The 22,915-nt window shown below is 41.1% G+C and overlaps 1 protein-coding gene across 1 annotated transcript in view; it reads left to right on the top strand.

Moving 5' to 3' along the window:
• The window catches only part of LOC132124212 (uncharacterized protein C8orf34 homolog), a 106,671-nt gene that overhangs the window by 57,169 nt on the left and 26,587 nt on the right, over positions 1-22,915 (top strand). The window contains exons 9-10 of the mRNA XM_059535123.1: positions 13,026-13,108; positions 14,221-14,294. Coding sequence (XP_059391106.1) covers positions 13,026-13,108; positions 14,221-14,294 — 157 coding nt within the window. The remainder of the gene's footprint in view (positions 1-13,025; positions 13,109-14,220; positions 14,295-22,915) is intronic.

Consider the following 22,915-nt stretch of genomic DNA (forward strand, 5'->3'; position numbering starts at 1 on the left):
CATGTAAAAAGTAGCAGAAATAAAGGTGACATTCATATAGCAACAACAACAACAACAGAAATATTCTGTTATTTTAGATAAAATATTACCCCAGGAAGTAAAAGTGTCAAAAGTTTAAGACACACCCATCTCTGGATGAGAGAAAGCATACATATCTTAAAAGCATTCTAGAAATCTGATTGTATTCATAAGACCCACAAACAGATAATTTTCATTATCACTTGTTTTTGGTTTTTATTTCCTCTTGTGTAGCTTGTGGCTGGGCAATATGTTCACATTTCACACTGTTGGATATGATAGGGTGACTCAGCGCTCATGTCCGATGCCAGGCTCTGATAATAAACAATCTGGTGGGTTAGATGGCTGCCATGCTTCTACAGTACAGACCAAAAGTTTGGACACACCTTCTCATTCAAAGAGTTTTCTTTATTTTCATGACTATGAAAATTGTAGATTCACACTGAAGGCATCAAAACTATGAATTAACACATGTGGAATTATATATGGAATTATATACATAACAAAAAAGTGTGAAACAACTGAAAATATGTCATATTCTAGGTTCTTCAAAGTAGCCACCTTTTGCTTTGATTACTGCTTTGCACACTCTTGGCATTCTCTTGATGAGCTTCAAGAGGTAGTCACCTGAAATGGTCTTCCAACAGTCTTGAAGGAGTTCCCCGAGAGATGCTTAGCACTTGTTGGCCCTTTCGCCTTCTGTCTGCGGTCCAGCTCACCCCTAAACCATCTGGATTGGGTTCAGGTCCGGTGACTGTGGAGGCCAGGTCATCTGGCGCAGCACCCCATCACTCTCCTTCTTGGTCAAATAGCCCTTGATGCCTTCAGTGTGACTCTACAATTTTCATAGTCATGAAAATAAAGAAAACTCTTTGAATGAGAAGGTGTGTCCAAACTTTTGGTCTGTACTGTACATCCCCCTGTATTTGTTTTGTTTGGCTCATTCTTTTTTGCTTTTCATTTCTGCCCCATATCTGATTCACCACAGATACGTAAGACATTTTTCACAGTCTACGAGATGCTGAACACATCTTTGCACATTTATCACACAATCACCATTTGTTTGTGCACTGTTTATCACATTGATGTGGAAAGTTCATTTGTTTATATCACAGGTTAAATGTGATATAATTCTCTGTTTTTTCTTCTCTGTTTCTTTGCCTGGGCATGTGGCTACTTGGAGGACCCAGGTAGCATTCTTTACATTTTTTAAGGCTCAGACATAGGAATCCTTTTATCTGGACATTTGTTATCTCAACTGATCAATGAGTGAAGAACAAAGTACTTAACAGCAGTCAGGAAAGTCTGAATGTTAAGACACTTTCAAAACTCACTTCTTAAAGCCCATCAAGTCCATTCAGTGGATTCACCATTATTTGATGGTGGTGTGGTGAAAATTCTAAAAATAATTTTTTTTTTATATTTTAAAAGAAGTCTTTTTTTATGTTCACCAAGGCTGCATTTGTTTAAAAACTGTACTTATATTAAACAGTGAAACGAGTTTTGTGAAATATTATTACAATTTAAAATACAATTTTCTATTTTAATAAATGTCTTTTTAAATTTTATTTAAAATTAATAGAAATCAACTTTTCAGGATTCTTTGAAGACTATTTCAAGTAGAAATATTTTGTAGCATTATAAATGTTTTATATACTGTCATTTCTGGGCAAATTAATATGTTCTTGCTGAATAAAAGTATTAATTTCAAAGAAAAAGTTAATGTACATCAAAATTCTAGTTGACAAAAATAAAAAGCCCAGTACATTTAGAATAACCTATAAAGGCTTCTCTCACAGTCTTGTTTTCATTTACAGTCATTTCAAGTTTTATCAATGCAGTGCATTCCTATTAAAAGTAAATAAATATATATAGCTAAATAGTGAATGCAACTAATATTTTTTTCTAATTATTCATAATTTAATTTAATATTCTCAAAAGTTTTTTCTCACAAGGTTTGTTGCAATCATCAGTCACAGTAAAGCTTAAACTGTTTATGAAATCTGAGCTTGTATGTTCTTGTGTGTTCTTGTTGACCCATAATGCACCACTGTAGGAAAAGGTCATGGGATTTATTCCTTATCTGCTGGTGCCTGTCCTCTTCGTGTGATGGATGAGGTGGTAGACTATAGCCACACATGCTTAGGAAACAGCTCATCTAGAAGTAGCACAATCGCTTTCCGCAGGCCGGCCCTAGTCTCGCGTAGCCAGACATTCAGACTGATGGCTGATTTTACAGGGACTTTCCATAGACGTAACGGTATTCTATACTGTATATCCCCATACACTACCTCTATCCATTACGGAAAATGCATGTTTAAAATTTCTATAAAACACCGTATAGTATTTTTTTAAAGCCATTTGGTTTACGAAGGCAAAAGGAATTGTCCTCACAAACCATGTTAACATGTTTCAGATATTTATAAACCTACAAGAACACACACACAGGGTGACCAAACGTCCCGGTTTCCTATTGCTGAAAAATAACCTGTACATGTAGGAAACAGTCACGGCTTGTATCAATATTGTATATGCAGTTATGAGAGAGGGAGAGCAGTTATATTAGGCGCGTTCGACTTGAAGCAGCGCTGCACAGAATGACATCACCTGTATGGCATCAAAGTACCGCGAGAGCGATTCAAATGCATTGGATATGTGTGCTCTCTTAGCGCTCTCGCGGTACTTTAATGTCATACCTTCTGTGCGTGCAGCGGTGCTTCAAGTCGAACGCGTCTATCAACTTTGTGCGATTGCTTCTGGAATTCGCAGGTTGTAAAATCGTGTCGTATATCATCTCGTCCGTACGATTTTCAGATAAACTCACTCGTGCCGTGTGCGTGGACATACGATCTTCCGACCATCCGAATTCGCACCGTGTAAGCCCGCCTTAAGTTTGTCAAGTGAGTTGTAAAAACAGTCCAAAAGACATATTCTCATATAACAATATTGCTAAAACAGTGTGTTAGAGGTTGTCACTTATATTAAATGTTAACTCTCAAATCACAGTATTAGTAATAGTAAATTATTATTATTTTAAATGAATGTACCTAAATAAAGTAACAAAAACGTATAGATAAGTGAGTGATATTGTTGTTTTTACAGAATTAGAATATAGAATACTCTCTACAAATGTGTTTGTGTGTGAATACATACATACATATATATATATACACACACACACTCACACACACACACACACAGACACACACACACACACATATATATATATATATATATATATATATATATATACATACAGGTCCTTCTCAAAAAATTAGCATATTGTGATAAAGTTCATTATTTTCCATAATGTAATGATAAAAATTTTACTTTCATATATTTTAAATTCATTGCACACCAACTGAAATATTTCAGGTCTTTTATTGTTTTAATACTGATGATTTTGGCATACAGCTCATGAAAACCCAAAATGCCTGTCTCAAAAAATTAGCATATTTCATCTGACCAATAAAAGAAAAGTGTTTTAACACAAAAAACAGTCAACCTTCAAATAATTATGTTCAGTTATGCACTCAATACTTGGTTGGGAAGTCGTGGCCTAATGGTTAGAGAGTCGGACTCCCAATCGAAAGGTTGTGAGTTCGAGTCCCGGGCCGGCAGGAATTGTGGGTGGGGGGAGTGCATGTACAGTTCTCTCTCCACCTTCAATACCTTCAATACCACGACTTAGGTGCCCTTGAGCAAGGCATCGAACCCCCAACTGCTCCCCGGGCGCCGCAGCATAAATGGCTGCCCACTGCTCCGGGTGTGTGCTCACAGTGTGTGTGTGTGTGTTCACTGCTCTGTGTGTGTGCATTTCGGATGGGTTAAATGCAGAGCACAAATTCTGAGTATGGGTCACCATACTTGGCTGAATGTCACTTCACTCACTCACTTTTGCAGAAATGACTGCTTCAATGCGGCGTGGCATGGAGGCAATCAGCCTGTGGCACTGCTGAGGTGTTATGGAGGCCCAGGATGCTTCGATAGCGGCCTTAAGCTCATCCAGAGTGTTGGGTCTTGCGTCTCTCAACTTTCTCTTCACAATATCCCACAGATTCTCTATGGGGTTCAGGTCAGGAGAGTTGGCAGGCCAATTGAGCACAGTAATACCATGGTCAGTAAACCATTTACCAGTGGTTTTGGCACTGTGAGCAGGTGCCAGGTCATGCTGAAAAATGTAATCTTCATCTCCATAAAGCTTTTCAGCAGATGGAAGCATGAAGTGCTCCAAAATCTCCTGATAGCTAGCTGCATTGACCCTGCCCTTGATAAAACACAGTGGACCAACACCAGCAGCTGACATGGCACCCCAGACCATCACTGACTGTGGGTACTTGACACTGGACTTCAGGTATTTTGGCATTTCCTTCTCCCCAGTCTTCCTCCAGACTCTGGCACCTTGATTTCCGAATGACATGCAAAATTTGTCCAAAAGTCCAGTGCTGCTTCTCTGTAGCCCAGGTCAGGCGCTTCTGCCGCTGTTTCTGGTTCAAAAGTGGCTTGACCTGGGGAATGCGGCACCTTAGCCCATTTCCTGCACACGCCTGTGCACGGTGGCTCTGGATGTCTGGATTTCTACTCCAGACTCAGTCCACTGCTTCCGCAGGTCCCCCAAGGTCTGGAATCGGTCCTTCTCCACAATCTTCCTCAGGGTCCGGTCACCTCTTCTCGTTGTGCAGCGTTTTTTGCCACACTTTTTCCTTCCCACAGACTTCCCACTGAGGTGCCTTGATACAGCACTCTGGGAACAGCCTGTTCGTTCAGAAAATTCTTTCTGTGTCTTACCCTCTTGCTTGAGGGTGACAATGATGGCCTTCTGGACAGCATCAGGTCGGCAGTCTTACCCATGATTGCGGTTTAGAGTAATGAACCAGGCTGGGAGTTTTTAAAAGCCTCAGGAATCTTTTGCAGGTGTTTAGAGTTAATTAGTTGATTCAGATGAATAGGTTAATAGCTTGTTTAGAGAACCTTTTCATGATATGCTAATTTTTTGAGATAGGAATTTTGGGTTTTCATGAGCTTTCAGTTGTATTCAGAAAATATTTCAGTTGATGTGCAATGAATCTAAAATATATGAAAGTTTAATTTTTATCATTACATTATGGAAAATAATGAACTTTATCACAATATGCTAATTTTTTGAGAGAGAGAGAGAGAGAGAGAGAGAGAGAGAGAGAGAGAGAGAGAGAGAGAGGGAATATACGTACACTGTATGCAAAATTATTTTAAAAAAAATTTAAGTGTTCATTTAATGCATATCTGCAAATAAACCACATATTTAACAGATGTTATGTCAGATTAAACAAATGGTTTAAACTGCAATGGTGGCTGAATGCTGCCCAGGTGTCAGGAGGTATGGGCGAAGAGGATTTTCCTCTGTCTCCCAGCAGCCAGTTATCACCAGAGCCATGCACCGTCTTCAGCCAACTGGCAAACTGCAAAAGTGGCCCACACAAAAGAGTCTTGTGTGCTTCCATCACCCACCCATCAGGCCATCACCCACCACCTCCATAAATTTCCAACATCATAATAATGCAGTGTAGCTAACAACTGAATTTAAAGCGTTGTTTCTTCTTATTGCTCTCTGAAAATATGAAGCCTGATGTTAGAGGCCCAGACTGGAGAGGGTCTGATGTTGGAGGCCCAGGGTGGAAAGGGCCTGATGTTGAAGGGCCAGACTGGAGAGGGTCTGATGTTAGAGGCCCAGGGTGGAAAGGGCCTGATGTTGAAGGGCCAGACTGTCTGCTTCCCTTATATGCCATAGCCTTCCGTTTTGTCACACTTGCAAAGTCCCTCCAGTTATTCCTGACTTCTGGGCTTTGTTCGTATCCATAGCCAGCATCATTTATTTTTTGAGTGATTTCTGCACAGATTTTATTTTTGTCAGCATTGGTAATGCTGTTTTGCAGCTTTGAAAATAGCTGGACTTTATTATTTTCCACCTCCTCCAAAAGAACTGCAATTTCATGCTTTGAAAATTTGGGTTTTCGGGTAATATTCATTAACACATGGCATAATGGCAAGGAGACTTAAATAGGAAAAATTTAGCAAAATAAGCATCAGGTGTCCACAACAGTACACCACAGTTAAAAAAACAAACACATTTTTTAAATTGTGGTTAAGTAGCCTATCACTATTAAATAAGAAATAGTATGTATATGAAATTGTGAAATTATTGACATTGGGATCAGAAAAGAGCACATTTTTAACTCCGTGTGTGTATAATGTATTGCAGAACAAATGAATGATTCGTTATTACTCGACTCGTGCGTAACATAATTTCTAAAGCGTAATTCGAGTTGAAGAAATGAGAAAATAAAATGTACTCGGTTACTAACGTAACCTCGGTTCCCTGAAATACGGGAACGAGTACTGCGTCGAAGACGCATATGGGAAAAACTCATTTTTTCTCTTGAACTGAATGAAGCCTTATTCAATCACGCAGTGAAACTGCACGGCCATTGGATCGTGCAGTGTTATTAAAACAAACCAATGGCTTGGCAGTGGTGCTGCACGAAGCTATGGCAGCGAAGCCCGCCAAAATGGGCGGGGAATCTGGCTATATATCGTGCAGCCTTTTAGCATGGCAAGGAACGCAGTACTCGTTCCCGTATTTCAGGGAACCGAGGTTACGTTAGTAACCGAGTACGTTCCCTTTCAATACTTCACTCGTACTGTGTCGAAGACGCATATGGGAACCCAGTTCAATCACGCCATGCTAAGAAGGGGGGGCGACCAACGCAATCATACTTGATCTGTGAAACCAAGATATGACAATAGCAACTAGGAGCAGAATAAGCTTAATGAGGTTACGTCTGGCCTAGCCTGATCATCCCGTGTTCGTATCGCCTCAGTACCAGAGGGACCGAGTGCATACGAGTAGAGTTTGAGTCTTGGGCAAAGAATGGCCAAGAGCATGCAAATGAGGAACAAAAAAAGTGACCTTCACACAGAAAGTACCCTAGCATGAAGTGCCGGGACATCTAGATTATAAAATCAAGCAAATGTGGACGGCGAGTTCCAACCAGCCGCCGCACATATTTCTGCGATAGTCACACCACTAGACCATGCCCAGGACGAAGCAACTGCTCTTGTCAAATGGGCTCTTACTCCAATTGGGCTTTGCAGGCCCAGAGAAGAGTAGGCTAGCTGGATTGCATCAACAATCCACTTTGAAAGCCTTTGCTTTGAGACCGGCAACCCTCTGGTGCGGTTTCCAAAGCATATGAAGAGCTGCTCTGATCGCCTTATTGGCACAGAACGCTCTATGTAGACTTCTAGAGCCCTCACTGGGCAAAGCAGATTCAGCTCTGGATCATCCTCTGTGTTTTGTAATGCAGAGAGAGTGACCACTTGTGCTCTAAAAGGTGTGGAGAGCACCTTTGGCACATAGCCATGCCTTGGTTTCAGGACGACCTTCGAGTCGTTAGGCCCGAATTCTAGGCAATTAGGGCTTATCGAGAGTGCTTGCAAATCGCCCACAGAGTGCCAACAGCAGAGCGGTCTTTAGCGACAGGGCCTTAAGGCCTATGGACTGTAGCAGTTCAAAGGGGGCCCCCTTTAGGGCTCTCAGTACCGTGGACAGGTCCCATGAAGGGACAGTGGGAGGGCAAAACGGATTATGACTTCTGGCCCCTCGCATAAATCGGACGACTAAGTTTTTTCTGCCCACCGACTGGCCTGTTATAAGGGCGTGTGACGCCGCTATAGTCGCTACGTAGACCTTGAGCGTGGAGGGGGATCGTCCCTTCTCCAAGAGCTCTTGCAAAAATGACAGTATCACTGATACGTCACAGGAAGTTGGGTTTTCACCATGGTCTGAGCACCATGTGGAGAACACAGACCATTTGGAGGCATTGAGGTGTCGTGTAGACGGAGCTCTAGCCTGTGAAATTGTGTCTAGCACACGCTCAGGGAGTCCCGTGGGTTCCTGTCAAGCAACCAAAGGTGCAGAGACCACCTCTCTGGGTGTGGATGCCAAATCGTTCCGTCTGCCTGAGAAAGGAGGTCCCGTCTCAGAGGAACGGGCCATGGGGCCGCAGTCAGCATCTGTGACATCTGTGAACCCTGCATCTCTGGTCCCTGACCCGCCTGATTACTTGGGGAATCAGAGGAACCGGAGGAAAAGCGTAAAGAAGACGGTTGGGCCAGTCCTGGGACAATGCGTCCTCGATCTTGGAAAAATATGTTGGGCAATGAGAGTTGTCTTTTGAGGCAAAGTGGTCTATTTCCGCTTTGCCAAAGACCCCCCAAATCTTCTGAACTGTCTGCGGGTGGAGCCTCCACTCTTCTGAGGAGACTCCGCTTCTTAACAGCATATCCGCGCCATCTGCCTGGAAGATGCACTGCTCTCAGGGACCCCAAGTTGCTCTGGGTCCATTCCAGCAGTCGCGACGTTAGTCTGAAGAGACGCGTCGATGACAGCCCACCTTGGTGATTTATGTAAGAGACCACTGTCATGCTGTCTGATCTGACCAGCACGTGGTGGCTCCTTAGGTCTGTCAGGAAGCTCTGGCAGGCTCATTGAACTGCAATCATCTCGAGGCGGTTGATGTGAAGCCCGCTCTCCTCTTTCGACCATTGGCCGAAAGCGGGTTTCCCCTCGCACAGCGCGCCCCAACCCTTGTTGGATGCGTCTGTGGAGATCACTTTCCTTCTGCAAACCATACCAAGCGGAGCACCCCGTTCCATCCATTGCATGTTCCTCCAAGGGGTCAGGGCCGAAATGCAGTCCTGACTCACCTTGATATTCAGGCATCCGTGACACCACGCATGAGGTGGAACACGCGGTTTCAGCCAATATTGGAGGGGGCGCATACGTCCGAGCTCCAGCACCGGTGAAGGGCTCCTGCTGCTTTAGGGGTCGAGAAGCACCTATTTTGAAGGAGGCCGCAAGTCGCTGTAGAGCCGCGGCGCGCTCCTTCACCATTGTTGCCCTCATCGTACACTGTTCCCAGAAACGATATCCGTTGGCTGGGGGACAGCGAACTCTTGGCAAAATTCACCCTGAGCCCCAGGCATTCCAGATGGCTGAGGAGCAAAGTTCTGTAACCCAATGCCTCCCCCTCTGACTGAGCTAGAACTAGCCAGTCGTCGAGGTAATTGAGAATGCGGATTCCCTTCTGCCTGAGAGGGGAGAGAGCCGCATCCATGCACTCTGTAAACGTGCGAGGCGCCAGAGACAGCCCAAAGGGGAGGACCTTGTATTGGTAAGCCACACCCTCGAAGGCAAATCTCAAGAATGGCCTGTGACGGGGGGCTATCTGGATGTGAAAGTAAGCGTCTTTCAGATCCAACGAAAAGAACCAATCCCCTGAGCGTATTTGTGAGCGTATTTGTGAGAGGATTTGTTTCAACGTGATCATTCTGAAGCGCCGTCTCATGAGGGCATGGTTCAGATGTCTTAAATCGAGGATGGGGCGCAGCCCGCCATCCTTCTTGGGAACTAGGAAGTAACGGCTGTAAAACCCTGAGTCGCAGTGTGCTGGGGGAACGATTTTTATAGCTCCCTTCACCAGCAGATTTTCCACTTCGGCATGAAGAACGTGAGCGTTCTCGTTGTGCACCAAAGTGGTGACCACCCCGCGAAAGCGTGGTGGTCGTCGTGCGAACTGAAGGGAATAGCCGTGTTTTATTATTCCCATGACCCAATCTGATACCCCGGGAATGTCTTGCCATTGTGAGGCCCGGATGGACAGGGGTTGTATTAACTCGAGTGTTTGTCCGCCGTGGGGGGACATAGCACTCGTGAGTGTTAAGTGAGGAAAACTGCTCTTTTTGTGAAGGAGTGTGTTTTTTATTTTGTGCACTATAACAGCGCTTTGCTGTCTGGGCACTAAAAAGGGCCCATTGTTTGCAGCAAGAACAACTTCGTCGACACCTGGAGATGGACGGCAAAACACACGGGGCAGTTTGGGGGGTGGTCCGGCCGCAGCGAGACTTAGCCCCCTCCTCTTTCTTTCCTGTAGATCAGGATGATGGCGGCGGCGCAGGGTCCAGCACTATCTTGGACCGGGGTCCCATGCATTTAGGGAACTGAAACCGTCTGGTGGCCGAGCGAGAACAGTGTCGAGGCTCGGGTTTCACAGGCTGGGCCACGGTGGTAGAGTCGGCACCTGTCTGGGGCGACTGGCAGCAGCAGATGAAGCGCGTTTTGGCAGGAAGTGTTGCATCGCTTGGGACGACTCCTGTGCCTCTGTGAAACGTTTCGGCGAACCCCTCGATCGCTGGACCAAAGAGGCCGCTGGGGGAGATCGGCGCATCCAGGAACTGGGCTCTGTCAGCATCCTTGATATCCGTGAGGTTAAGCCACAAGTGGCGCTCCAGGACGACCAGGTTAGCCATCGAGCGCCCAATGGCCTGGGCAGTGCTCTTGGTAGCACGTAGTGCTAAGTCTGTTGCACTTCTCAGCTCCCTGAGCGTGGCAACATCCGGCCCAGACTCATCAGTGGCGGCGAGAAGTTTGGCCTGGAAGACTTGTAGCACTGCCATGGAGTGGAGCGCCGCGGCTGCTTGCCCTACCGATGAGTGGGCACGCCTGGCGAGCGCCGACGTCGTACGGCAGGGTTTGGACGGATGGTTGGCCTTGGCTTTCCATCCAATAGCCGCTGGTGGGCAGAGATGCATGGCCACAGACTCGTCCAGCAGTGGCAATCGCTCGTATCCTCTTTCTTCAGCGCCGTCAATTGAGGTGAGGGCGGATGAAGATGAAGTACGCAAGCGCGCCGGGTAGGGGGTGCGCCACTATTTTGTGAGCTCGTTGTGGACCTCCGGGAAGAACGGGGCGGTTCGCTGACGATGGGCTTGCTGGCGCCCCGGCAAAACCATTCATCCAGACGGCTACGGGCTGGTTCCTCTGGAGTAGACCATTCCAGACCCAGCTCATCCACTGCCCTGGAGAGAACGCGGATAAGCTCGGCGTCCATACCGAGTTTCGGGCGGCTGGGTTCAGATAACATAGAGGGGGCGGGGTCCGGCGAGCCCGACAGCTCCTCAGTGTCTGAAGCAGCTAGAGACATGCTGTCCTCTAGCAGTTCTTCCTCAGTCCCTCCAAACAAAACCAGATCACTCGCGGCAGCAGAGGGACACTGGTCTGGCTGAACAAAGAGGACTGGGGAATCCCCTCTGGGCGGAGAAAACGAGGCACGCGGGTGCTGAGCCGGCGTAAGCTCGTTTTCATCCTGCTGCTTTAATTCTCTGCCCCGCCTTTTCTTCCTTGCCGGCTCACGGGAGGAAGAAAACAGGAGGGCCCGAGGAGCGAGATCGCTCTCTGAAAAGAAAGCGATTCGCGAGTGCAGAGAAGCGATATTCATGTTCTCGCAATGAGAACAGGAATTCCCTGCGAGTACTGTGTCAGCGTGGGGTTTCCCCAAGCAAGCGACACACTCGCTGTGCCCGTCATCAGCGCGCAGAGGGGCTCTGCACGAGCTGTAATGACGAGACGGCATTTGCAACAACGCCGTAGAAAGGCTCTTTTAGAGAAATTTGCTCTTTTAATCTCTCTCTCTCTCGTCGGATGGCCGCAGGGAAGCGATGTATCTGCAGAGGGGACCGGCAGTCGCGTTCCAGTGCGAGGCGTGTCAACGGCGAGCAGTTCAGCGGAGATCAGCGAAGCGATGTGATGTTGTCGCTGAAGGAGAAAAAATCGGAATTCCTGTGGCGAAGCGGCCAATATATAGCCAGATTCCCCGCCCATTTTTTTTTTTTTTTTATAATATATTTTTTATTAAGCAGAATTTTAAATGACAATGTGCATGACATAAATTAAAAACACCACAATCTGCTTTTTTAACATCAATAGAAATGAATAAAGAAAAATTATACAAATATACAGAACACTCTTAACACTACCCAACCCAAAACATCCCAAACACACACACACAAAAAAAAAAAAATAAAATAAAAAAAAAAAAAAAATAATAATAATAATGAAAAAAATAAAAAAAAAAAAGAGAAAAAAAAAAATAAATAATAATAATAATAATAATAATTCAAATCTCCAGTGAAGATGTTGTCTCAACAAAGGATATAATAGTATTCCACACTTTATAAAATGAGTTAACAGAGTCCCTGATGGAGTGTTTAATTTTTTCCAGGTGTAGGAAAGACATTAAGTCTTTCAGCCAAGAAAAATTAGAAGGGGGGCATGAGGATTTCCAATGCAACAGTATTCGTCTTCTGGCTACCAATGAGGCAAAAGCAATAATATCAGCTTTCCCCGCCCATTTTGGCGGGCTTTGGCGGGCTTCGCTGCCATAGGTTCGTGCAGCACCACTGCCAAGCCATTGGTTTGTTTTAATAACTTAATAAAAATTTAATAACTGCGTGATTGAATAAGGCTTCAGTTCAGGAGAAAAAATGAGTTTTTCCCATATGCGTCTTCGACGCAGTACGAGTGAAGTATTGAAAGGGAACCAAATTACTGAAGGTGGCGGTATGTGCTCATGTCTCCCGTCTGCCATTAGATCGAAGAAGAAGAAGAAGAACGACGGCTCAAACCAACGTAGTTTGAACGATGGATCTGCGACACAGGTACCATGGTTTCGGGAAACAGTCGTGACTAGCTCGTTCGTTTTCATGGTGGTTAATCAGGGAGTTACGTCGTTGTACGGGAAACGCACCCCAGTTTGGTGATTAGTAGATTGTTGTCAGATCTTAAGCGTTCCCCTATGTTACGCTTTGTCTACATTCCAGCCTGCCCATATCCTCATCCTCTCCTGATAGTGATAAGACAAACTGACTGCTTGGTCTCATCAACTTACATGAATAGAGACTCACTGTCTCCACTTGTTCTCATCCAGCAAAGTCACTGGGTAGAGATTTTATTTGATATTGATCCATTACACAGAGTTCTTTCATAGCCTCAGCAGAGAGTTTGCTCTGAAAGGATGACATGATAGTATGTTCACTGTTATCTTCCACAGCTATCATAACTGTGGGGAGAAATGCAAACCACTCATTTGAAATTAAAACCTGTAATGCTCAAAATTTTTTAATTGTTTTAGGCTTCAAGGGGACAGTCTAACTGCAAGGCCTGAAGAGGAACAAACACCCCATGTCCCAGAGCAAGCTGTGCCAGAAATACCTTGTAAGTACCTACAGTCATCACTGAAATTAATGGGGTAATGCATGGGGCAACATTTATTTATGGGATATAAATTCACACAAAAGGCCAATCCTATCCTTTCCAAATATATTGCACAAACTTTATATACAATTATTTTATTATTATTTATTTATTTTAAATAAGTCTCATACAAGCTGCATTAAAAAAATAGTGATAAGAAGATTATTGTGGGATATTATTACTCTTAAAAAAATCAGAATGGGTTTAAATTGTAATATAACATAATCCTAAAAATTGTAGGATTCTTTGATGAATGAAAGTTAAATGAAAACCATTTATTCGAAATATAAATCCTTTGTAACATAATACCGTGACTTTTGATCAATTTATTGCAGCTTAACTGAATAAAAGTATTCATTTATTTCTTTTTTGAACTCTTACTTATAACCCAAACTTGTGAAAGGTGGTGTATGATGTGGTTTTCCAAAACAATATTAGGCAGCGCAGCATAAGGAATAAATAATTGAGAGAGAGAGAGAGAAAAAAAAAGAGTTATTTGAATTTGCAGTAATATTTCACTGTTACTGTGTTTTGGGTTAAATAAATGCAGCCTGAGCATAAGAGATGTCTTCCAAAAACATTAAGAAACAACAAACATTAAGTGCAAAGTCCAAGCTTTATAATAAATAAATGTTAATATTATAATAATAATAATAATTATTATTAATAATTATAATAATTATAATTGTTGTTGTTGCTTTTTGCATTTTACATTTTACATTCACTATTTATTTATTAACTTTTTAAAATTAAACTCAGTAAAGTACGTTTGTGGGCCCCTCTCGACACATAGCCCTGTAAGTACCTCCTAAGCAGGTCAATAGACGTACCACCCTGCGTTTCTCTTTTTAAATCACATATCATATCCAGTAAGAGCAGATTTATGTATCATGTTATGCTGAAAGGGGCAGTCTGTTAAAAATTAGTTTTTTGTTTGGGAATCACTCACTCTTACTGAGGAGAAATTGAATCTATCTATCATCTCTCGAGGGGCCCTTTGGTGCCGAGTGTGGGAGGGTATTGTGAGTGTGTGTGTGGTAAAGGCTTTATTGTGTCTTTTTCTTCTGGATCAGGTCCATTACCCGCGGTGACAGAAACCCTGACAGCAGCAGAAGATCTGCAGACAGCCTCTCAGGTGACAGGGCAGGTAGGTGATCCTCGCCCAGCAAAACTGTTCGTTATATCACTTTCCCCCAAGTCATTAATCTCAACAGCATCATCTCCATTGTGAACGCTGTCAGATGGACAGTTAAAACCACTTACATCGTTCTCCAGGGAGGATTGTCCCCAGCGTGACTTGACTATTTGTCTCCATGCCAGTCAAGCTAGAGGGGATGCTTACCTAGCCAAACAATGAATAAGAGCTTATCATGTGAAAAAGGTTCAGTACATTGTGTTTGATTAAAAAGCTGTTAAATAGGTGCAGGGTTTGGATGAATACAGTCTTGGCTCTTTACCTGGTGAGGAAGCACGCAACACTTGCGTCCTTCTCGCAGTATCGTGTTGTTAATGGAAGAGTGTTCGTTTACATTCGAGAGAGAGGTCAGTGAGGACACCTGTGTTGTAGAAATCCCCCATTCCATCAAATCTGTCAGCAACAGCCACCAGAGACCAGAACAGTCTTCCAACATGGAACACAATAACAGGAGTCTGGAGCTGTTCACACAGAACGTGTTCATGTGTTCAAAGACAGCTGAACAGAAAGCAAAGGTCGAGTCTGTCTATCTGGCTGATCTATCTATCTATTTATCTATTTTTGTCTGTTTGTTTTTCTATCTAGTTTTATATAGGTCTTTCTGTTTGTTGTTCTGTGTATCTGTCTGTAATTCTACCTTTCATTCTACCATACATTCTACTCCAGGGCTTTTCTGATGATAAGCCAACAACTTTCTAGTTTAAATTAGTTTCTTTCTTCCAGATAATTTAATTCAATATTCTTACATTCACATTTGTATTGCAATTCTGCAATTCAAATTCAAATTCAAATTGGAATTAAAAAGGTATTCAATTTAGTTCAGATTTTCGCATAGATGTTGGTTTTTACAGTTTTTTTTTTTTTTGTTAGGACACATTTTCAATACTTAGAGTTTGGGTTATGGCTAGGGTTACTTACAGTTGTGAAGAGTTTGGAAAAAGTGACCAAATTGTTGAGAAATTGATCGAAAAACTTTTAAAAAGCACTCTACAACTGGACTGATGACTGTGTTCTTGTCATGTAGAAACATAGACATAGAAAAACAATACAAAACCATTCAGACCTATGTGAACAACCCATCTCCTTACATTCAGAGTTTCTATGAATTTCATGGGAATTTAACTTTATACAGGTTTCTGTCACTACAGCAACCCCAAGCTCCCTAAAACCTATCATGAAGTGGTTATTTTTCTATCAGCAGCAGAAAAGAGAGTGCAGCTATAATTACAGAGGAAAAGTGTTGGGAAAATCCTCTAGGAATCACTGGCTGAGTCTTGTGTGGTGCTTATGAGTTGAGAGCTCCAGACAGAGTGGCAACACCAGGCGTGTGAGGCTTCTTCATCGCCCAGTGGGGACACCCAAGGAGCTGTGACTACCCTGAGAAACCGTACCACAGAGTAAACAATGCTGTTCGAACACCGTATAGGGCCTCACGCACTTAGGTCTGCTTTCTCATTCACACAGAAACATGCTCTTTACTTTGGCATGCATTTTTAAGACCCGTCTCTCTTTCAGAAAGGGAAAAAAAAGAAAGCGAGAGACAGAGAAAGTGTGAAAGGAGGCCCCATCGTCAATAGATTAAACCGTGCCAGTGAGCTAAGAGCGAGACGGCTAATGTTTCCCACATGGAGGGGTGTGTGTGAAAGGATCAGATCACCTACTGCTGCTTTTTAAAGCTTAATGTGGTTGTTTTCTGGTTAATTGCTCATTTTGGGCTCTATTTGAAAGGCAAATGCGATTTGTCTTCCTAATAGCTTATTACTTTAACTGGTCCTCAGGGGTTCTCCCGTCTTGCCGCCCAGAATGGCACGGAAAACTAAATGTAATAGTTTTATGAGCTGTGTCACTTCTTGGGACAACAATAGTCATGGGCGCTCTATCTGTGTTGGTCTTCTCCTGGGGCCTGTTTCAGAAAAGAGGTTAAGTGAAAACTCTGAGTTTGTTAATCTTGAAATGAGGGAAACTGTAGGTTTTCTGTTTCAGAATGGGAGGTTTTCAAGTTTTCAAGTACAAATATACATTTTTTTTATAAAATAAAGATGGATTTTCTATATAGGAAAATTATATAAGATACTTAGTCTTGTTTCCAGTGGGGATCTAAATTAATAATAAAAATAATCTTATTGCAAATGGAAAACAAGATTATTCTGAATGTCTATTACTAAGTGCAAATATACTGTAGCTCCGCCCTCCATCATCACATAAGGTTAAATATAAGACACGTGAATAGTTGCTTCAGTGGTTTAGGCAGTAACGTTTTGAGCATGGAAATCTAGCTTGTAACATGATTAATCGGGTTAGAGTCCGGCTTTTGCCGAGCTCGTTCTTCTCACTTTTCCTATCACATATCACATAAGAATGTATTTTCAATAAAAATGAAAAAAAAAATGATCTAAAAGTGGAAGTAGTGTTATGATACAAATATTTATAAGTGTGATAAATATAATCATTTGCAATCTGTTATTATTGCATCGTGTTAATGTACAACAATACTGAGGTGCAAACAGGCCTATGTATCTGCCAGTGTATATAAATAGCATCTAATTATTATTTACACTTATCCTGTTGCAAAGAACTGCTATACTTTTGCATGGTAAATAGAATATATCATGATTTTCACTGTACATTTTTTCTGTAAATAGAATCTAGAGCTACTGGCACTAAGCCGACTGTAAATAGGATCTATCGCTAAGAAAGTATGTTAATTCCACTCAGTGTAAATAGCCATTTGCCAAATACCCTATTGGCAGATCATTTGTAAAATAAGAAAAATGCACTTAAATTATTATTATTAATATTATATATATATATATATAATATTTTTTTTATTTATTTATTTTTGCCCATGAGATACCATACAAATTATCAGCTATTAGTTTATTAATCTACCGTTCTGCCAGTTTTCACCTGTGATATTATAACAGTGATAAGAATTACATTTGTATTAAGTCTGAAGTATGCAGATAGCTTTTTGGGGGAAGCTGTTGACATGGTGAATCGTAATATCTGAGCTCCACTGATCATGGCTTTTCATAGTCATGCTACACGCGCTAAACTCAGAGTCAACCTACTCAGAGTTGACTGAACTTACACAATTCAGCAGTTCTGAACCCGAAAACTCAAGAGTTTCCCATCTCAGAGTAAGTCAACTCAGAGTTCAAGTTTTAACTCAGAGTTGTTTGAACTTTCTTATTGAAACGTCCCGCTGGTCTACTCTTGTTTTAGCCCCATAAATGATGATCAGGATGGACAGAGCTGCTTATGGGCTTCAGATTATATAGAGCCTCTTGGGAGACTTCAGTTTGCTTGTTGGCCTTTGAGCAGCCTGTATTTTTTACATCCATTCTACTGTTTTTTATTTATTTATTTATTTTTTATTATTCATAGTTTATTATTATCTGTTTATATTATGGGCTTTATTCTAACATATATAATTTATATTATTGTATATTATTATATTACATTATATTATTGTATTTTTAAACTACTTTATACAAAGAATTAAATATACCATGGAACTGAATTTTTCTTTCTGTTAAACAAAATAATACAACATTCACATATTAAACAGGCCAATTAATTCAAAGAAAAATATTTTATATTATTTTTTATAATTACATCCATGTCTGTATTACTGAAATATTTGTTTATGTAGGGCTAGAAAATGAGGATATGTGTTTTTTTCCCTATGGGCTTCACTTTTGTTGTGACAGCCTCCCACCTTGGCAAATGAGAATATTTCAGCTTCAACTTTTTCTATATTGGCCGCCTTCGTTATATAATAAGCCATCGCACATTAATGGGTCTCTCTCATGTGGTTTCCGGTCTTGATTGTCTTAGTTCGGGGGTGATATTAAGAAAACAGCCTTGAGGAGAGCTTGCTTTGACTGCGTGAGCTAAAATGGTAAATTTTGGACATGGCTGTGCATTGGCCGTCGTGATCTTTCTGATTAGCCCTGCTTATTTATAACGTGGAAAAGTTTAGCTGTTCTTGACAGATAATGTCTATTTTGTTCAATATTTCAGGAAGAAAAATCCACGTTTCAGGTTCTGGCTTTGTTGTTTCAGTCATCTACTACAGTCTGAATTTACCTCCATGTCTGATTATACCTCTAATATACAGTGAGGTCCAAAAGTCTGAATCCACATTGAAGATTCAAAATGTAATTTAAACCAGAAAATAATTAGAAAAAATATAAGAACATTTTGAAATAAAGAAACAAGGATGCCAGTCAATTGAAAATACATTGAAGTAAAAGGGGGAGAAATCAAATATTAAGAAGTAAAAAAATTCATGTACATTTTCATTCATTTCATCAAAAAAAAAAAGTATTTTCAACAGAGGTTATCAGACATTTGGATCTGACTGCACTAATTATGCACAATTATGTAAAAATGACAAGCAACTACAGACCTGATTAACATAGTCGACATGTGCAACAAAATATTTTGTCATCTAGAAGTTTTTCTTTTTTCTTTTTTGTATTAAACATACTGAGCATGAAATCTGTGGATTATTGAAGCAAATTGCTCAAACAAATCTGATTCTCACAAAGCATTTCAAGAAGCTTGTTATGTGCTCTGGTGTTTTTGGCCTCTGTCTCGTGCATTACTACTTACTATTCAGTCTTAAGCAAAAAAGTCTGTTGGTTAGTTATCAATTGCTCACAAATGCACTTTTTGTATTCCTTGATATCATTCAGTACTTGGAGTACATTCCTTAAACATTTACTTTAACTCTTAACAGGAAATTATTAATTTAAATTTTGTAAGTATGGAGATGCTAATGTCATCTGTTTTTGTAGTGATGTATATTATATAAATCTGCTCTTACATCAGGAAGAATCATAGATTACTTTTATTTTTACTGACATTTTAATTTTATTGACAGGTTTGATTCCCTTAAGTAAATTTGGACAAATAGAACACAATAGTATTATTGCTCTTTAAATGAACAGCTTGAGTGGGGGTCCCTTAGTCCTTATAGTGACCCTGCAGCTCCCCTTGAATTCAAATACTGAATGTATTCAGGCAATTTATAAGATATATGCCAGATGAGGTGACAGACTCTCCCATATATTCCGTCGAGCCATCTGGTTCATGTTTTTCACTCGTTACAAAGTTCTGAAATGCTGTCCAGCTAACATAATATAGCGATATCATTTAAAAATGATTCAGTGAACCTCTAGAACAAAGATATATGTCAGGCAAGATGCAGAAAAACACACTCCAAAATGTCACACACCTGCCTGAAGCAGATATACAATGCTCACGGGCTAGATGGATGTTTTTCAATGTGATTCACATGTTTTACTTACTTAACAAATCATAAAAAAATATATTTTTTAAACTGGTTGAATGAAGTCTTTTAGATAGGTTGAGTGTGGTTTATGTGAGCTTTGCGGGTTCATGTTGTTTTCTTCATGTATAATCCAGGTGCACACAGTATGTCATGCTAGGGCTCTGTAGTTGCTCTGCTGGCTTCCAGCCAGGAGGAAGAGGAGATGGCTGATGAGGACGAAGAGTCTCTCCTGCCCTCAGTATGCTCAGGTTATGCTTTGACTTGCCATTGAAGCGGGTCAAGAAGAACACTGATAACGTCTGGATAAACGTTACCTTTCTGGTCATAACCCTCCAGCGCAAGTGAGCCTTCCATTCCTTCTCAGTCTCTATGTGGAGATTAAGTAAATCTTAAACATCTAGTCAATTCCCTTTGAGGCTATCAACACCTGCCCTTGTTTTCCTCTTCCTAATTCCCCCAACCACCCCCTCCCTGGGAGTTGCCAACTTTGCCACTTTGTCGCTAGATTTAGCGACTTTTTTTTCCAAAATAGCGACTAGCGACAAATCTAGCGACTTTTTGGACAATCATTATTTAGTGTTCAGAGAGTGCAGAGAGGAGCAGTATTTCAGTTAAAAAAAAAAGATATTCTGTTGCTTCTAACTCTATTTTACAAGCAAGTATAGCCGACATCAGTCACAACCACTGACTTTATCGTATGTGTACTTGATTTCATTAGTGCAGATTAATGTTTGAGAGCTGGTTATGTAGTCTTAATGGACCGCGTTTCAGTCATTATAATATTCATTCCGTTGTCTGACAACAGAAACATTAAAATATAGTAATAAAAACAGTTTTATTGAGAATTAAATGGCTAAATTAAATTGCAATATGTGAGCATAGGGAGGCAATACAATACAACGCACTTACTTCATAAATATGCTAATTAGCGTATGCCATCATCTAGTTAATGTTCTCATTATTTATTTTTATGAATTAAAATGTTTCAAAACACCCCCCCCCCCCCCCCCTCTGTTTTTTTCACAAATCGCTCCCTGGTAAGCAGTGTAGTGTAAGTGAGGAATGTGATATAAATGAGCAGTGTAATATAAGTGAGTTGTGTAAACAGTGATTTATGTGACTTCAATTTTTTCTTATTAAACTGAAATCAAAGTAAAAAATGTTTTGGGAAAAACCACATCCTGGCGTCAGTCTTCATTTGCTGCTGAATTGTGTTAACACACATATAGAAACATAAGAAGAACAAGAGATTGATTCCTAATGTCAGTTTATTTTTAATTAATACTATAGTAGTTCAGTTCCCTTTACATCTTTAACTAGCCATTAAGTTATCAATTGAATGGGTGACCTATCCTCCGCCACTGTATATATATTTATATACAAACCCGATTCCAAAAAAGTTGGGACACTGTACAAATTGTGAATAAAATCAGAATGCAATGATGTGGAAGTTTCCAATTTCAATATTTTATTCAGAATACAACATAGATGACATATCAAATGTTTAAACTGAGAAAATTTATAATTTTAAGGGAAAAATCAGTTGATTTTAAATTTCATGGCATCAATACGTCTCAAAAAAGTTGGGACAAGACCACTGTGTGGCATCTCCTCTTCTTTTTATAACAGTCTGCAAACGTCTTGAGACTGAGGAGACAAGTTGCTCAAGTTTAGGAATAGGAATTTTGTCCCATTCTAGTCTAATACAGGCTTCTAGTTGCTCAACTGTCTTAGGTCTTCTTTGTCGCATCTTCCTCTTTATGATACGCCAAATGTTTTCTATGGGTGAAAGATTTGGACTGCAGGCTGGCCATTTCAGTACCCGGATCCTTCTTCTATGCAGCCATGATGTTGTAATTGATGCAGTATGTGGTCTGGCATTGTCATGTTGGAAAATGCAAGGTCTTCCCTGAAAGAAACAACGTCTGGATGGGGAGCATATGTTGTTCTAGAACTTGGATATACCTTTCAGCATTGATGGTGCCTTTCCAGATGTGTAAGCTGCCCATGCCACACGCACTCATGGCACGGTGGCTTGTGTTCACCGACAATGTTTTCTGGAAGTATTCCCGAGCCCATATTGTGATTTCCATTACAGTAGCATTCCTGTATGTGAGGCAGTGCCGTCCCAACTTGTACAGTGTCCCAACTTTTTTGGAATCGGGTTTGTGTATATATATATATATATATATATATATATGTATATGTATATGTATATTAGGGGTGGAACGGTACACAGATGTCACGGTTCAGTGTGTACCTCGGTTCCGGGGTCACAGTTTGATTCGATTTTGGTACAACAGAAAAAAAAAGAAAAAAAACTTATTTTATGTTACATTATTTTTATGTTACATCGCAAATATGGAAATATTTTGAAATATTTCGATTTGTGCCGAATGAGAGAGGTAGTATATACGAGCACAAAGCTCCATCTCAAAAACAGTTAAGTGCACAAGCCTTTAAAGTATACTCCTTTGTCAGTATGTGAGAGACGCATTCAGAGTCAGCACATGGTCACTGTCTTGTGGGCTTTTTTTTTCAAGTGCGCATCTCATGGTATTTGCTGTTTTTCTGCTGGCCGCCGGTAATCAAAAAGCGCAGCATTCTGGATTATATATATATATATAAACTAATAAAATAACACAAATTAAACTATAATTAAAATGGAAACAAAAAAATATTAAAACATCGAAAAGTTGCTACTAAGAAGCATTAAATCAGTAATTTCCTTTATCAGATTTTAAACTCAAAGAAAGAGAACTTATAAACCAGAAAGAGAACTTATGAAAAGAAAGATAACTTATAAACCAGACAATTTTATGGCCATTGTATCTCTCACATCAAGCAAACAAAAAATGGAAGAGGCTTTCAACTGGTTTTAACAGCCCAGCCCAGAAGGACTGATGGAATGTGGTTGGTGGTGTTTGCTTCCTTGTGCCGGTGTGGGCCACTGCTCTTTATTGTGACTCTCTACCTTTGTGACAGGTCGGTGTGGGCATAACACAAGCCTCAGCACTCTGTGTACATGCTAAACATCACTGTGGCTTGAGCCTGCGGCTTCCAACACGGCTATATAGGGCCAGCACACGCAGATGCGACAGCAGGCATTGAGCCAAGGCAATGTTGTCCCTGTACAGTAAATAGACACAGGCCAGTCGCAATGGCAAATGTTAATCCTTGACTTTCCTTTGTGGTTTTTGAACCTGCTTCCAATGATCTGGACTTTTCTGAACAATTATAATTATGTTTGATGTGTGTAAGAGAAACTCTG

The sequence above is a fragment of the Carassius carassius genome, chromosome 42 (assembly GCF_963082965.1).
Source record: "Carassius carassius chromosome 42, fCarCar2.1, whole genome shotgun sequence".
In the NCBI taxonomy this organism is placed as follows: Eukaryota; Metazoa; Chordata; class Actinopteri; order Cypriniformes; family Cyprinidae; genus Carassius; species Carassius carassius.